This window comes from Zeugodacus cucurbitae, chromosome X (assembly GCF_028554725.1).
Source record: "Zeugodacus cucurbitae isolate PBARC_wt_2022May chromosome X, idZeuCucr1.2, whole genome shotgun sequence".
Lineage (NCBI taxonomy): Eukaryota > Metazoa > Arthropoda > Insecta > Diptera > Tephritidae > Zeugodacus > Zeugodacus cucurbitae.
In genome coordinates, this window is record NC_071672.1 from 33,241,100 (window position 1) to 33,257,545 (window position 16,446).

Genomic DNA, 16,446 nt, shown 5'->3' on the forward strand with positions numbered 1-16,446 from the left:
GTTCAAATTATTGGACCACTCTTTTTTAAATAAGTAAAATTTAATATATAAGTTTTCTAACCCAAAAAGATGGAATTGAAGAGGGTGATACAGTAATAAATCATCTTACTGTAAATTCAAAGCACGCAATAGAAGCTACGACAACAATAGTCAACATCAAGGGCGAAACCATTGAATACGTAAATAATTGTTGAATATAATGTAACGGATTTCCAAAATCTGTCGTTTATTCTAAAACTCTACCCTGAGTTCGATCACTGGATTGTCAAATAAAAGTCACACTTTAATGGCTATACACTAATCTTTATTTCTAATTCCTTATAACTTAACGCTTTAGTACTCAATACTCTACTTTACAACTCTAACTTATAACTTGTTTACACTTTGCTCGACAACTCTCTCCATAGAATTGTCCTCACTCGACAACTCTCTTATCAGAACTGTGTGTTGCTGCCAGCCCGGCAGCGCTTATATAGTCGATTGCTAACATTTTATCGTCACTCGAACATTCTGTAGTTGTCTAGATAGATATTTGTAGTTGTCTAGATAGATCTGGATTCGATTGTCAATTCTAGTTTGTTCTGGTGCCATTTTCGTTACAATAATAATAACTGTCATCGATTGGCTAACTGCTATAGACAAGCCAATCGAACAAACTCTCCAAATTTGCATACGAACTGGCAGCACTGAAATCGAATTGTCTATACTTGGTCGCACTGATTTTTTCTACCTCAGTCCATGTCTTACCTTTTCTTCAACAAATTTAATATTTATTAAAGTTTTTTATTCAATAAAATGTGTAAAATAAAACTTGGTAGCACTCAGCAAGCGGCGATAGAATTTTTAATGAGATATCCACATACTATCTTGCACGAATTCAACTGGATATTTTTGTTGTTCTTTTCACATGTAACATTGTGGACAAATTAGCACTGCCCAAAGATAGCGAGCAGAGACTTCTTTGCCAATCGAATTCAGCTATTATGTGCAAATAAATTAACAAAAAAATATTTATCTCAGAAAATAACCCTCGGACACTTTCAACAACAACCACGACAACCAGGGGCATAAATGTGCTGATAGATTTGATAAAAAATTTCTAAATCAACTGTCTAAATGCACAAATCTGTCATCTGTCCCAATAAAATTTCAAGTCGCATTAGTATTTCCTAAGGCGCATTAATTTTGGTCTTTTGTCACTGCATTTAGTGTAATTTTCATTGGCGGCATTGGGCGCTACTTGCTTGTCAAAAGCTTTACAAGAAGTTATCCAGTTGAATTCGTGCAAGAGAGTATGCGGATACCTCATTAAAAATTATATCGCCCGTTGCGTAGTGAGTTTAGTAGTTGTTTTTTTTTTATATTTTGATAATTGTATTTGCTTTAAATTATAAAAATTGTAAAATTCCAAAAACTTTTTTTTTATTTTTTTCTAATCTATCTATAAAAAAAATAATTCGGAAAAGTCGGAAAGTGGCAAGTGGCAACAGAGAATTCATAATTGCAAATGAACGATGACATCTACAATGAAACATTGGTGTTGATTGAAGATTTGTGTTTGATTATGTGTTGCAAACTATTGACTGAAATTCATATACCGCGCTAAATCGTCAGAAATGTACTGAATCGTAAATTGGAACGTGAGCGTGCATAGGAGAGATTAATTTTGGACTGCAAGTTCAAAGAAATGTTCCATTATTAAATGTTCAGCTAAAGAGTGCCTATGATAAAATTGATGAAGGCTGGCAATGATGAATACCATTGATGGATCGTATTGAAAATCAAGACAAAGCCGTGAATTATCCAGTGGAATTTCTAAATTCATTGCATTTACCTGGCATGCCGCCGCATCATTTGAGTCAATGCTTCGCAATTTTCATGCGCCGAAATTGTGTAATTGTGTTACACGACTGATTGTGACGCAGCTATCGAATAATATGATAGTTGCAAGAATTTCTTTGAGTTCCAACGATTTACCATTTGCGTTCTATCAAATAAGTACCCGGAAATTATCATTTTAAATTTCCCGCTGAGAATATATTAAATTTTTTTATTCCCAGGTTGGCATAACTGTCAGACACTATTCTGTCAATTTTTAATGCTATGTGTCATTTTGTGTGCGTTGCGATTTTTATATGCCCCTCTTTGAACGATTTATACCAATCGTAAACTTGAGTTTTCGACATGGTTGAATCACCAAATGTTTTTTCAACATTTTCAACGTTTTGGCGCAAGAAATTTAGTTTGCAACACAAAATTTCATACAAACCCATTCAATATTTTTACCCATTTAATTTCAGAATTTCCGAATACTTATTTGACCGAATATACTATGACAATCAACAAGCTACAAAGGCAGTCGCTGGAAGTGAGTGGCATAAATATGGAAATGCCATATCGAGTTGGAAAACCATCTTCTCTGAACATTTACGCACCGCACCAGAAAACAAAAAAAATTGTTTATCAAGCTGCGTTACATTGTAATAAATATAGTTTAAAAAACTAAAAAACACGCTTTTAAACCATATCAAAATAAAAAATTAAGAATAATTCTTAATATATGCTGACAAAAATAATAAATGAAACATATTTGAATTTTTGGTTAAAAAGAGTGGGTGCATTGTATTATATTTTTCTCAATATTCGTTTCGTTAATTGGTGTCACTTATGGTAGCAGCGTAGAACTCTCGAAGGGATGTGCTGTATATGTGCTGCAAGCAAATCCAGAACTATGGGTGCAAACGCTGCTACATCAAACATAAATCATGTACGCATCAGATATTAGTATGATATTCTTTCAACTTGAAATTCGTCCTGGTTCAGTTAGATGTAGTTTAATCGGGCACTAGTTCAGGTGCAATGCCACATTTTTTATATGCAATTATACCATTTGGCCATCTACATTCATTTGACATCCACGAAGTGCGAGGGCAACAAGCACGTGAAGAATTGGAATGACATGGTTTAGGTGATTTTGCAGCGACGTGTGTCAACTGGGTTTTGCCAATGAGCTAGAGGGCAAAGCAGATGCAGTATTATTGGACTTACCGGCACCTCAGTTGGCCGTACGGCACCATTCCGATTACTTTGGCGGTCGGGGTTTGACAACTCCGATCGGTATAAATCGCGTGAAAGAGGAGGCTCTCCAGAGCAGGAATATATATACATAAATGTTTTTGATCGGACTTATGGTTTTTGAAATATTCATGTTTAAAAGTCCAATTTTTGGAGTGAAAACTTCTTATGGCGCGTTAATCACTTTTGTGGTGAGCATTTTCAGCCGTTTTCGCGACAGATGAGATTTTACACAGTTATACACCAGATTGAGTACTAATGAAATTAGTGCACAAACTCATGAGCCAAACAAATTAGTGCAAATGAGTACTAATACTAATATCAAAAATGACTAAGACTCATTTTCACGAAACCAAAAAAAAAAACTCATAGTATTTCTACACTTATATGTGCCGTCAATTTATGACTCAAACGAGTGTATAGTAACAATTTGATTTTACTCACTTATTGATTGGTCACTATGAAAATAAACTTGAATGAGTTCGGTACACTGATCGGAACGAGTGGAATTGTGACTTTGTAGCTGAGCACGAAAGTTAAGATACCCAGTGATAATTTTGTCACATTAAATTTTTCATTATTATATTTGAATATGCATTTTCGTCTTTATTCATTTTCAATATATTAATATTAAAAGAAATATATTAGAACCTAAAAGTATTAACATTACTGTTATTAAATAACTTAAAACATTAAATGTAATACACAATATCAATGACCAAAACACATCGTTAGTCAATTCCCACAGGCCACATTTGCCTAGCGGCGGCACTGACTTCGTCAATTTTACTTTGATCATTCTTGGTGTTTTTTGGTGGTATGGCTCATTTTGGTTTAGCTTGACTGAATTATTGTCTCATGAGACAATTGAGCACTTCAACGAAACGTATCAAGAGAAACTTACTCATGATTCATACTCTTTTGTGTGCTGTGCGTAAATGTGTTTTAGTGGATATTAGTGTCTCAAAAAATGAAATAAATGCAGTTTTCTGATATACACCGCGTGTATCCTTATAATATATGTATGTATACTATACGCAGTCTTTGCATGGGAATTCGTTCGTGCCCTCGCGACAGACAAGATTGAGTTTTTTATATTTATTTTATAAATGAATATTAAATGGAAAATTTATTTATTTAAATATTTCATTTGACATTTATTGATTTAATTTCTACCAAAAAAGTGTTATCGATTTTTTCATTCAACTGTCAAAGCTTACGACGACATGTACATGACCACAGTACATGACAGTTGATGCTCTTGTTGAGAAAGCGAGTGTGTTAATATTATCAGAAACTCATGTGAGTAACGAAGAAACCATTGACATTCCAAATTTCATCTTTATAGCAAGTTTCAAAAGAAACAATCGTCCAGCAGGTGGGGTGGCTATTTATCATCGGTCCGATAATACTATGGCCACATTTTCCACAGATCATATGGAAGTGCATGCGAGATATACCAGTATGTTTAGCACTAATGTTTCGAATATTGTATATATATATATGTATTTCCCAATGCCATTCTAATGGACAAACAATAATAATGGCCGTTTATATTTCACCAAAACAGTCTTTACAAGCAATACGAGAGTTCTTGTATACAAATTTATTCATTTATTCTAAAGCTGGTTCCGCACTATTTATGATGAAAATTAATAGAAGATTTGATCATTATCCTATGATTTTGAGTGAAGATTTCAACATAAATTTTGCAGATGTCAAAAATCAATCATTAATTTAATTTGTATATGAAGAATTTGATTTAACGATGTCCAATGATCGCAATCTTAGCACAACAAAATACAAAACTACTATTGATGCAGTATTCACAAGTTATATACATAAATAGATTTAAATCAAAATTGTTCATTTCATACTTTAGTTACCCTAAACCTATTGTTTCAGTTTTAGAATTTGATGAAAATCCTGATAATAATGATGAAAATGCTGATAATGATGATGTGAGAGTTGTTAAAATTATGGATGAGAATTGATAAATATTGTATTTACTATTTACTAATATTTAATCATTTAAATAAAACCACTTTCTTCGAATATAGTTTCTATATTTTTATACTTCATGTCCATTCAAAAAGTACCCACATTGCTTTGATAAACTTGATTTTTTATGTACAATTTCTTATGTCGCGAGCGCACCTAAAGGTTAGGTTAGGTTACTCTGGCAGGCTACAACGCCACACATAGACCAGTTTTGGTCCTTTGTGAAACCAGATGGAGTGCCGTCACTTGGTTAATGAGGAGTAGTCATCCTTTAGGATGCCAGCGTTTGTTGCGAATTTCAAAAGGCTTTGAGGCTTTACCAACGAAATCTCTTCCAGATTAACGTAGTGTGCAGCCCCCAAATGCTGAAGCCGTTGTCTTGATAATGCAGGACATTCACAGAAGAGGTGCTCCATTGTCTCTCTGGTGCCTTGCTCTTCCTGCAGTCTTCACGATCTATCAGTCCCATCTTGTAGGCGTGCGCCGCCACAAGACAGTGACCAGTGAGTATGCCAACCATTTTCCTACATTTGCTTCTATCGAGCGCCAATAGAAATTTCGTGTACTTCTTATTTACCGCCTTGCACATAACTTTTGCGGTTTTGCATCCCGGCATATTCTTCCAGCGCGCTTTGAACTTTTTTACCAACTTTCTGTCTAGATCATCATATAGACAGTGTATAGGTCTATCTACGTTCATCATATTTTCGGATGACAGTTTTACGCCTCATTTGGCAATCTCATCCACTATATCGTTACCTTCTATGCCCTTGTGGCCTGGCACCCAGTAGAATTGAAGTCGCCTATTTCTGGCGACATCATCCACTGCTGTCCTACCACTTAAGACTCTTTTGGCCGATACGCTGAAAGAGGATATTGCCTTGATTGCCGCCTGACTGTCTACGTATATGTTTACTTTAGTTTACTTTAGAGTATCCTTTTGGTGCGCTTAAGGATAGCTCAGCGGCTTTTCCAATTGCAAACACCTCCGCTTAAAATATACTGCAGTGGTCCGGTAGTTTGAATGGTTGCGTTATACCTATCTCTGGGCAGTATATCCCCGCGCCTACCCCGTCCTCCATTTTCGAGCCATCCGTAAATGTGTTTAAATTGCTGCGTGCAGGTGCTATGCCCTTACGCCAGCCATCTCTTTCTAGGTTTACTTTGAACCTTCTTTCCCATTTGAAAGATGGGGTCAGGTAGTCGGTGTCCGCCAAACTGCCATTACCCACTGAGCTATGCCCAAAGGTTCTATACTTAAATTCTCCTGCTGCCATAAGGCGCCCCGCCGATTTTGACGCGCTGTTTTCGGCGAAGAAATCTATAGGCGGCAGGTTTAGTATTATTTCAAGAGCCACCGTTGGGGTGGTTCTTAGCGCTCCCGTTATGCGAATAGCCGCAAGCCGCTGAACCCTTTCCATTGGCTTTCGATACGTTGATTTCCGTACGCCTGTCCACCACACTAGAGCACCGTAGAGCAGAATCGGTTTTACCACTGCTGTGTAGCACCAGTGCATAAGAGAGGGAGAAAGCCCCCAGGTAGTACCCAGCATTTGCCTGCACGCATATAAAGCATTGCTGGCCTTTCTTACTCTCTCCTCTACATTGTACTTCCACAGTAGTTTGCTGTCCAAGACTACCCCCAGGTACTTGGTAGTACTGAGTGCTGATAGTGTGTAGACACCTGCCCGTTATTAAGATGGCAATGTCGTCCGCATATGCTACTATCTTAGGGGCTTTGCCGTCTAACTTTCTTAATAGTTTATTCACAACTAATGTCCATAGGAGCGGAGATAACACACCACCTTGTGGGGTCCCTCTGCGGACTTCCTCGGTCATTCTGGCGTCATTCCATTCTGCTATTATCCTTCTTGAAGTCAAGAGGCTTTTGACCCACCGTTGTATTGCAGTCTCAACGCCTATTGACTCGATACTGTTCAGAATGGCTTCCGTTGACACGTTGTTAAAAGCTCCGGAAATGTCCAGGAAAGCTCCGAGGGCATATTCCTTATATTCCAAGGCTTTTTCAATGCTGAATACCACCGAATGGAGTGCAGTCTCTACGGATCTGCCTTTTGTATAAGCATGTTACGCTTTAGACAAGCTGCCGGGAGGCGCTGCATCTCTGATATGCGCATCTAGTATTTTCTCTAGCGTTTTCAAGAGGAAGGAAGTTAAGCTTAAGCTGAATTCTTTCGAGTAGGTTGGGTTGTTTTTACCTGCCTTTGGTATAAACACAACCCTAGCCTCTCTCCATGAATGCGGCACATAGCCGAACCTCAAGCACCCCCTGAAAATCGTTTTTAACCACGGCACAACCAACAATTGAGCTTTTTGCAGCATGGCAGGAATAATTCCATCCGTACCGGGTGATTTGAATGCGTCGAAGGACTGGATCGCCCATTCTATCTTCCGTTCTGTTATGATATTTTCGGGTACACTTACAGCCCTATTCCCTTCGTTACTGGGACTAGCCGTGTTCTTGCAGCCCGGGAAGTGCACACTGAACAGGTCTTCTAATAAATCCTTACAGTTATCCGTCCACTCCCCGTCATCTTTGCGAATTAGACCAAGCGGGGCAGGGCTTTTGGAAAGTAGCTTCCTGAGCCTCGCAACCTCGTTGGTCTTTTCTAAGCTGCTACAAAAGTTTATCCAGGACTGTCGTTTGGTCCTGAGCACCAACTTTTTGTAGTCCCTTAAAAGATCCTTGTACTCGTTCTAACAGTCCTCACTTTCTGCTAGTTTGGCCCAGTTGAACATATCACGTACCATGCGTCTGTGCAATCCGAGCTCCTTGTTCCACCAAAGAGGCTTCGTTTTGCGCTTTAATCGTATAGTTGGACACGCGGAATGAAATGCTTTATTGAGAGCATTTGTAAATAGATTCACGCCTGCCTCTACTTCTTCATGAGAATTGAACACGCAAGGTCTTAGTCTTTTGTGTTCTAACATTTGAACATAGAGATCCCAGTTTGTATTTCTGGGATTTCTCCTAACGTCTACTTTAATTTTCGGTTCAGATGTTATAGAGAAGTAGATGTACCTGTGGTCAGAGAAGGACGGTGTACTTAGCACCCTCCAATTCTCTACCATTGCACATCTACCGGTATAGAGTGTTATGTCTAGGACGTTTTTTGAGGTGGGTCCTATAAATGTAGGCTCCTCTCCTCGGTTAGCTATCACTAGACTACTATGTAAAATGAAGTTGAGTAGGGACTCACCTCTTTGATTAATGTCGGTGCTGCCCCAGATCGTGTGATGGGCGTTGGCATCGGCTCCCACTACTTGCGCCTGCTTCCTTTCTCTGTATGCCGCTACCAGCCTATGGACCTCCGCCGTGGGTGCCTCGTCATCATGTGGCAGGTAACAGGATGCAAGGAGTATAGGCTCATCCTTGACATCCTTTGCCGTCACAACAGTCAGATCGTCTGTGGTGAGGTTAAGATCAATATGGGAATACAAATTTTTGCTCACTAATATGGCTGTTCCTACCTTGTTAATAACGCTCGGGGTGTATGTGGTGAAGTTTTGTGACTTTAGTCCAGCGACCACGTTACCCAATGCAATCCATGGCTCTTGGACTAAAGCCACATCGTAGCCGCCCTTCTCTAAGTTGAGAAGGAGCTCGGCGGAGGCGATCCTCACCTGTATTACCCTCAGCTCTCGGTTCTGCATATCCAGAGTGCTGGGTCGGTGCCTTCTCCACCTCCTGTAGGACCAGTGAAGTCCCCACGATCTCTTCTAAACCGAGATCCTTCTCCACTTCACCTTTCTCGAGCGTGTTTACATTGCTGTCTGCGGGGTGGCGCTTCTTGAGGCGAAGGAACACACTACCAACGCCCCACGCCTTCTTCCCGAACCTTGCGTACAGAATATCGTCCGCCGCCTTATTGATCTGGAGGATGTAGCCTTGGCCTCCATCTTCATTAGAAGATTTTGCCACGCTCAACACCCTCCAGTCGCTATTCGGCACGTCCGGATTCTGTCGTTGTAGCAGCCGCAAAGCATATTCCGGGTCCACCACCCGAGGTATAATTACCTTCGCCTTGGGCACCGATGGAATATCATTGCGGTCCACCGCCTCCAGTCTCCCATTCTCCCATAGGCTAGGAAGCGTTTTTACTGCCTCCTTTACCCATGTAAGAGACGGGTCATCCTTATAAACATTTGAGGATTTTAACTCCGCTTAGTCACCCAGCTTCATCAAATGTGGGCATGGGCGCGCTTGGCTGAGCATCCATCCTCGCGAAGAGGGCTTCTAATAGCTTCATTTCCACTATTTTCCACCGCTCCTGTGACATCTGCCCCAGCGGGTTACTATGGTCAATGAGTGCCACGATCAGATGTCGTTTCGCAATCTCACTGGCCGCCGCCGCTGCTTTGGATGTCATTGGTCTGTCATCCGCGTGCCTGACTTTTTGCTTTTCAGCAACGTCCTTGCACTTCCTCTTTTTCGCCGGCTCCTTCGGTTCGCTCTCCGTTGAACGCTGCCTTTTTTCAGCTATTTGCTCCTCAATCCGATTAGCAAATGCTGGATCCGAGGCATTGCACCAATTCCGTGTTGGGAAATGCGCACGGCCGGTCTTCACCTCCTCTTTGGCCCAAGCCAACCGTTGCACCTCATCCTCCTTCAGGTTGGACTTTGCCTCGAGTCGGTTACATATTCCGACCGCCGCCTTGTATCGGGCCTTAGCTTTCATCCCCTCCTTGTTAGGCTTCTTCCGGGGCCCTCTCTTGTTACCAGAGTTGGTACCCACGGTCGACATCTCAGGAGAACGAAGAAGCTCTTCATCCTTTTCAGTGTTGATGCTTACGGCGCTTTCTTGGTCCGAGTCTTCGAGGACTATGGCACCAGTGCGCTGTAAGGTTGGTTTGGCAGTAGTACTGCAACCACTGCAACCTGCTCCCGTTGCAGTGGAGGAGTGGCCGCTGGCGACACAGCTCTCGCTGTGCCCGCCGGTGGTAGCAGCCTCATCTCCCACCGACGTTTGGGCTGATATCCCAGCCCGCTTTTCACTCTTCATTGCGCTCTCCATTGTGAGTTTTTTTAGTTCGGGGTCCTCTACCCCTAGCGTTTTATACCTACCGCCAGGCACCTCAAGAGCAATGGCCGACATCTTCCCCCATCCATCTCCCTTTGGGAAAGCGTTAAAAGCAGTCCACCTCAGGTAAATGAATGGAGAATTATGTCAGCCTTCGCTGGGTGACGCCTGCCACCACTGTCATGCCTTAGCCAACCAAGCGGCAGCTTGAGTCCATGACAGTGCAAGCAGCGCCACCCATTGCCCAGTCGACACCCGCGCGGTATGGTATATGGTATCTACAATGTGGCTCGTTTTCCGCATAATTGTAAACACATAAATCTTAGAGTGAAAAGTGATTTTTTAAATAAGTAATTTTTGTTTAAAAAACTTTAAATAAATGTAAAATTTGAATTTTATTGATTGTTAGTAATGTAATTTCAAATATTTGAAGTGAAAAAAGAGTGTAAAATGTGTTAAAGTGTGTGAAATTGCTTGTTGAAATTTTTTATTATTTGATCTTTAAAACGGATTATCTCGAAAACTAGGCGTCAGCTGTACATATAACTCTATATATTTTTTAATCCGGAGGACGGTGCCCTCAGATCCATAGTAATCGGAATTGTGCCGGCCGTACAATTTGCAGCTAAAACCTAGAAATCAGAGGTTAAATTTAAGTGAATGTTTGTGATCATAAAAATTTAAAGACTTCATGTATGTTTAATTAGAAGGACTTGTTTCATTTTCACCTTGTATTGAGGAATCATAACGTTGTTGTATCGCTTTACAAGGACATGTATACACCGAAAATAGTTCAATGGGAATACTACAGCAAGAGCATGGATGTTAAAACTAGAACTAGAAGTATAAGGTAATTATTATCATCATTTAAGTATGTTGTGAAAATTTTATATTTACTTTATATTTTATAGAAACCCTCCTCACAGAAATTCTATTAGTGAAATAAATGAAAGAACAGATCCTACAAAAAAATAGCAGTACTGAAAGTGCACGTGTTCGCAGTTTTGGATCTTTCATTCGTGATTGTACCAAGATGATTCGACTAATTGTGCAAGAGGTACATTGCTGAATGATGAATGTAATGTGCAAGAAAGGGATGAACGACACACGTACACAAGAGTTTCGAGTCCTTTTGCAATACGCCCTTAATAATCGCATAGAAACGCTCCCTGGCCTTTCACAGAAGAATTCGCCTGTACCTGACTTGCAGAGTGGCTAAATGAGTCTGAAGGAAGACGCACAGCCAAATCATTTCACCACACAGAAACACACCAATCACCACATAATCAAAAGCACCACACTGATACGTTACATTCACCTCATCACGCGAGAGAACACCACACACACACACATACATACTTAGCGCAAAAACTTCAACAAAAGGGAACGAGAAAGGATCTCGCGCCACCTTTCGTAGATATCAGCCGATCGCTCAGCATCCCCGTGTTGGAGTCATCCCGGTTTCCTTTAAACGTTTTAGATTTTTGTTATACCACGTTTAATATTTAATATAAACATTCATCGCAACATTTGTTAAAATATACATATAAATTCTTCAAATTATATAGATTGAACTAAATAAATATTGTTATAATTCTTACCGAATTGAGTGCGTTTCGCTTTTCTTTAAAGAAGGTGACATAAGGTTACAGGAAAATAAGGTGAGAATATTGTTCATGGTCCTTCGAGCCACAAAGAAAGGCACTGTGGCTAAATAAATATAAAAAAATTAATATACATATATGTGAAAAAGTGTTTAATAAAATAATAAAAATTATACAAGTGACAAACAAAATCAAACAAAAAAGAAAACCAAACAACAAAATTGTGCCAAAAACCGGTTTTGCGAAACAGCAAGTGCAGTGACCTATATTATTTTAGGTACATACAGTACATACATATGTATATAGTATACACTGTGCTACAAAAAGGTACAGATATAAATAAAATAAAATATTTACCAAATAAAGAAATGTGCAGTGCAAATATTCAAAACATACATATTTAAATATAACTAAATTTTATAAAAACAAAAAAAATAATAATAAATAAAATAAAAAAAATTTTACAAAAATAATTAAAATCTGTAAAGTAATATTGTTCTGCGACCTTTTACATACAAATACAAAACAACAAAAATATAATAAAAATACATATATGTTTAATACTGTGAAAAAAACAAACAAAAAAATTACATAGATGTTAAACAAAATAAAATTCAAACGCGCGCGAAACTAAAATTTAAAACAGAAATCGGGCGCGTTCTAACTATAAAATTAAAACTATAAAAACACCAAAAATTTAAAATATAAATCGGGCGCGAAATAATTAGAAAAATATAATCACACAATAAAGCAACGAAGTCATATTGAAACAATCTACAAAGGAGGAAACGGGAGCAAGAGGACACTAAACAAAGGAGGAAATTAGGAAAGAACATTAAACACAGGAGGAAATTGGAGTAGAGGATCACTAAACACAGGAGGAAACTAAAACAAAAGCAGGGGATAATAACTACAAAATTATCCAATTTTACATACGTATTCTCCCAAAAACCCCTTGAGGCGAGACAAAGTAAGTCCTTTCCATTTTTGTTAACATATGTAAATATGTATGATATCAAACGGTTTTATCAGATATAAAACCAATATAATCCGTTTGAGCGATTCCAAAACGGGAATAAAAAACAGTTTGCTAAAATATATAATCAATATATTTATATAAAAACATAAGATAATCATTTCCGGCCTTATATGCTTACCCTTGTGTACACAAACACACCTATAAAAAATAGAAAACCAACAAATTATATTCAAGTATTTACTTGCAAAACTTTCAAGCAATACCCCTTCTGTTTTTTCAAACAGTAAGCAGGATTGCATAAAATAGGTAAGCAAAAGGCACAAAAAAACCATAGCAAAGAGAACAATTTCAAACATACATATTTACATATTCACTTATCAAAACCATAAGCCCAATATATATAAAGGCAACAAACATAACTTAGTACTTACTAATGCAAATAAACAAACATTCAAATACAAATTATTATATTGAAACATATTAACTCATATATCCACATGTGCAGAGGTTAATCACCTTCACATTTTCACTTTTCTTTTCTCGCTTTCTTCTTATCGCGCTAATATAAGTATACATATCTACACAGATATACGGTATTCATTTGCATACGCGGTAATGCACCCTACATCCGGGTATATGCAAATATAAAAAATCTTAATAAATAAAAAAAAAAAACGAGCATATAATTTTTTCTTAAAAGTAAGCTGAGCGGCAAATACTATTTGAAAAAAAAACGGTTAAAATACAAAATACACGTATAAGCTGGTAAGAATATTATAATATATAAGTACAGTTTTTTGTGATTGGCGTTGCAACCGTTTAGCCGGTTATAGCCGAATCGACGATAGTGCGCCACCTGTCTCTCTCCTTCGCAGTTCGGCGCCAGTTGGAGATCCCAAGTGTAACCAGGTCGCTCTCCACCTGGTCCCTCCAACGGAGTGGAGGCCTTCCCCTTCCTCGGCTTCCTCCGGCGGGTACTGCATCGAACACTTTCAGGGCTGGAGTGTTTTCGTCCATTCGGACAACATGACCTAGCCAGCGTAGCCGCTGTCTTTTTATTCGCTGAACTATGTCAATGTCGTCGTATAACTCGTACAGCTCATCGTTCCATCGTCTGCGGTATTCGCCGTTGCCAATGTTCTGAGGACCATAAATCTTGCGCAAAATTTTCCTCTCGAAAACTCCTAGTGTCGTCTCATCTGATGTTGACATCGTCCAAGCTTCTGCACCGTAAAGCAGGACGGGAATGATAAGCGACTTGTAGAGCTTGATTTTGGTTCGTCGAGAGAGGACTTTACTGTTCAATTGCCTACTCAGTCCAAAATAGCACCTGTTGGCAAGAGTTATTCTGCGCTGGATTTCGAGGCTGACATTGTTCGTGTTGTTGATGCTGGTTCCCAGGTATACGAAATTATCTACGACCTCGAAGTTATGACTGTCAACAGAGACGTGGGAGCCAAGACGCGAATGCGCCGACTGTTTGTTTGATGACAGGAGATATTTCGTCTTGTCCTCATTCACCTCCAGACCCATTCGCTTCGCCTCCTTATCCATGCGGGAAAAAGCAGAACAAACGGCGCGGTTGTTGCTTCCGATGATATCAATATCATCGGCGTACGCCAGGAGCTGTACACTCTTGTAGAAGATTGTACCTTCTCGGTTTAGCTCTGCAGCTCTTATAATTTTTTCCAGCATCAGGTTAAAGAAGTCGCACGATAGTGAGTCACCTTGTCTGAAACCTCGTTTGGTATCGAACGGCTCGGAGAGGTCCTTCCCAATCATGACGGAGCTTTTGGTGTTGCTCAACGTCAATTTACACAGCCGTATTAGTTTTGCGGGGATACCAAATTCAGACATCGCGGCGTAAAGGCAACTCCTTTTCGTGCTGTCGAAAGCAGCTTTAAAATCGACAAAAAGGTGGTGTGTGTCGATCCTCTTTTCTCGGGTCTTTTCCAAGATTTGGCGCATGGTGAATATCTGGTCAGTTGTCGATTTTCCAGGTCTAAAGCCACACTGATAAGGTCCAATCAGTTTGTTGACGGTGGGCTTTAGTCTTTCACACAATACGCTCGATAGAACCTTGTATGCGATATTTAGGAGGCTGATCCCACGGTAATTGGCGCAGATTGTGGGATCTCCCTTTTTATGGATTGGGCAGAGCACACTGAGATTCCAATCGTCAGGCATGCTTTCTTCCGACCATATTCTGCAAAGAAGCTGATGCATGCACCTTATCAGTTCTTCGCCGCCGTATTTGAATAGTTCTGCCGGTAATCTATCGGCCCCCGCTGCTTTGTTGTTCTTCAAGCGGGTAATTGCTATTCGAATTTCTTCATGGTCGGGTAATGGAACATCTGTTCCATCGTCATCGATTGGGGGATCGGGTTCGCCATCTCCTGGTGTTGTACTCTCACTGCCATTCATGCAGGTCGGAGAAGTGTTCCCTCCATAATCCCAGTATGCCCTGGACATCGGTTACCAGATTACCACCTTGGTCTCTACATGAGGATGCTCCGGTCTTGAAACCTTCGTTAAGTCGCTTCATTTTTTCATAAAATTTTCGAGCATTCCCTCTGTCTGCCAGCTTCTCAAGCTCTTCGTACTCACGCATTTCGGCCTCTTTCTTTTTTTGTCTGCAAATGCGTCTCGCTTCCCTCTTCAGCTCTCGGTATCTATCCCATCCCGCACGTGTTGTGGTCGTTTGCAATGTTGCGAGGTAGGCAGTCTGTTTTCTCTCCGCTGCGAGACGGCACTCCTCATCGTACCAGCTTGTTTTTTGTCGTTGCCGAAAACCAATTGTTTCGGCTGCAGCGGTACGCAGTGAGTTTGAGATGCCGTTCCACAGTTCCCTTATACCGAGATGCTGATGAGTGCTCTCAGAGAGCAGGAGTGCAAGTCGAGTAGAGTATTTCGTGGCTGTCTGTTGCGATTGCAGCTTTTCGACGTCGAACTTTCCTTGTGTTTGTTGACGGGCATTCTTTGCTGCACAGAGGCGGGTGCGTATCTTCGCTGCGACCAGATAATGGTCCGAGTCTATATTTGGTCCTCGGAGCGTACGCACGTCTAAAACACAGGAGACATGTCTTCCGTCTATCACAACGTGATCGATTTGGTTCCGCGTGTTTCGATCAGGAGACAGCCAAGTAGCTTGATGTATTTTCTTATGCTGGAATCTGGTACTACAGACGACCATATTTCGGGCCAACCAATATTTTGTATACCAACCAATTCAGCATATCATATGCACATAAATAGGCACATAGCGTGCACACATATGTACAAAGGTTACTGACCTTCTTTACCTCTTTTACGAGCGCTAATATACAAGGACATACGGATAAGTCCGTAATATATATAATATAAATATAAAATCGCATGTAAATACAAACGTGCGGTCAACAAAAACGATTAACGCGTATTTTAGCAAATTTAATAATTTTAATAACTCTTATTTACCAAAAAGAGTTTCGGTTTTCGAGATTTATCAGTTAACAACAAACAATTTATCTTATCAAATTTTCAATTCTAAATGAGCACAGACTCAAAAGAATCTAAATCAAGTCAATTTTTACAAATTCCGAAAATGGCTGATGAAGATAAACCACAAAGCACACCTGCAGAAGCTACATGCTCAAAGCAGAGTGTAAAACAAAAAAGATCAAAAGATCCTTTACTATCAAGATTCATCACTGAAAGTGATACTTTTATAAACTATTGCACGCAATTCAAAGCTTCCCCTATTGCT

At 39.8% G+C, this 16,446-nt stretch overlaps 1 protein-coding gene across 1 annotated transcript; it reads right to left on the bottom strand.

Moving 5' to 3' along the window:
- Positions 1–10,614: 10,614 nt before the first annotated feature.
- On the bottom strand, positions 10,615–12,799 carry LOC128923035 (uncharacterized). The gene is made up of 4 exons (XM_054235413.1): positions 12,659–12,799; positions 11,720–11,828; positions 10,847–10,955; positions 10,615–10,750 (listed from the first exon to the last, which is right to left on the bottom strand). Exons 1-4 carry the CDS (start codon positions 12,717–12,719, stop codon positions 10,667–10,669), a joined length of 363 nt encoding a protein of 120 aa, XP_054091388.1. The 5' UTR covers positions 12,720–12,799; the 3' UTR covers positions 10,615–10,666.
- Between the last annotated feature and the right edge of the window lie 3,647 nt (positions 12,800–16,446).

Bases quoted from the DNA above. Each gene is read 5' to 3' on its own strand.
- LOC128923035 (XM_054235413.1), bottom strand. From the start codon at position 12,719: ATGTTAACAAAAATGGAAAGGACTTACTTTGTCTCGCCTCAAGGGGTT. The intron at 11,829-12,658 runs GTATGTAAAATT...ATATTTATTTAG, and splicing joins AGGGGTTTTTGGGAGAATAC to CCACAGTGCCTTTCTTTGTG. The intron at 10,956-11,719 runs GTAAGAATTATA...TTATACTTCTAG, and splicing joins AGCGAAACGCACTCAATTCG to TTCTAGTTTTAACATCCATG.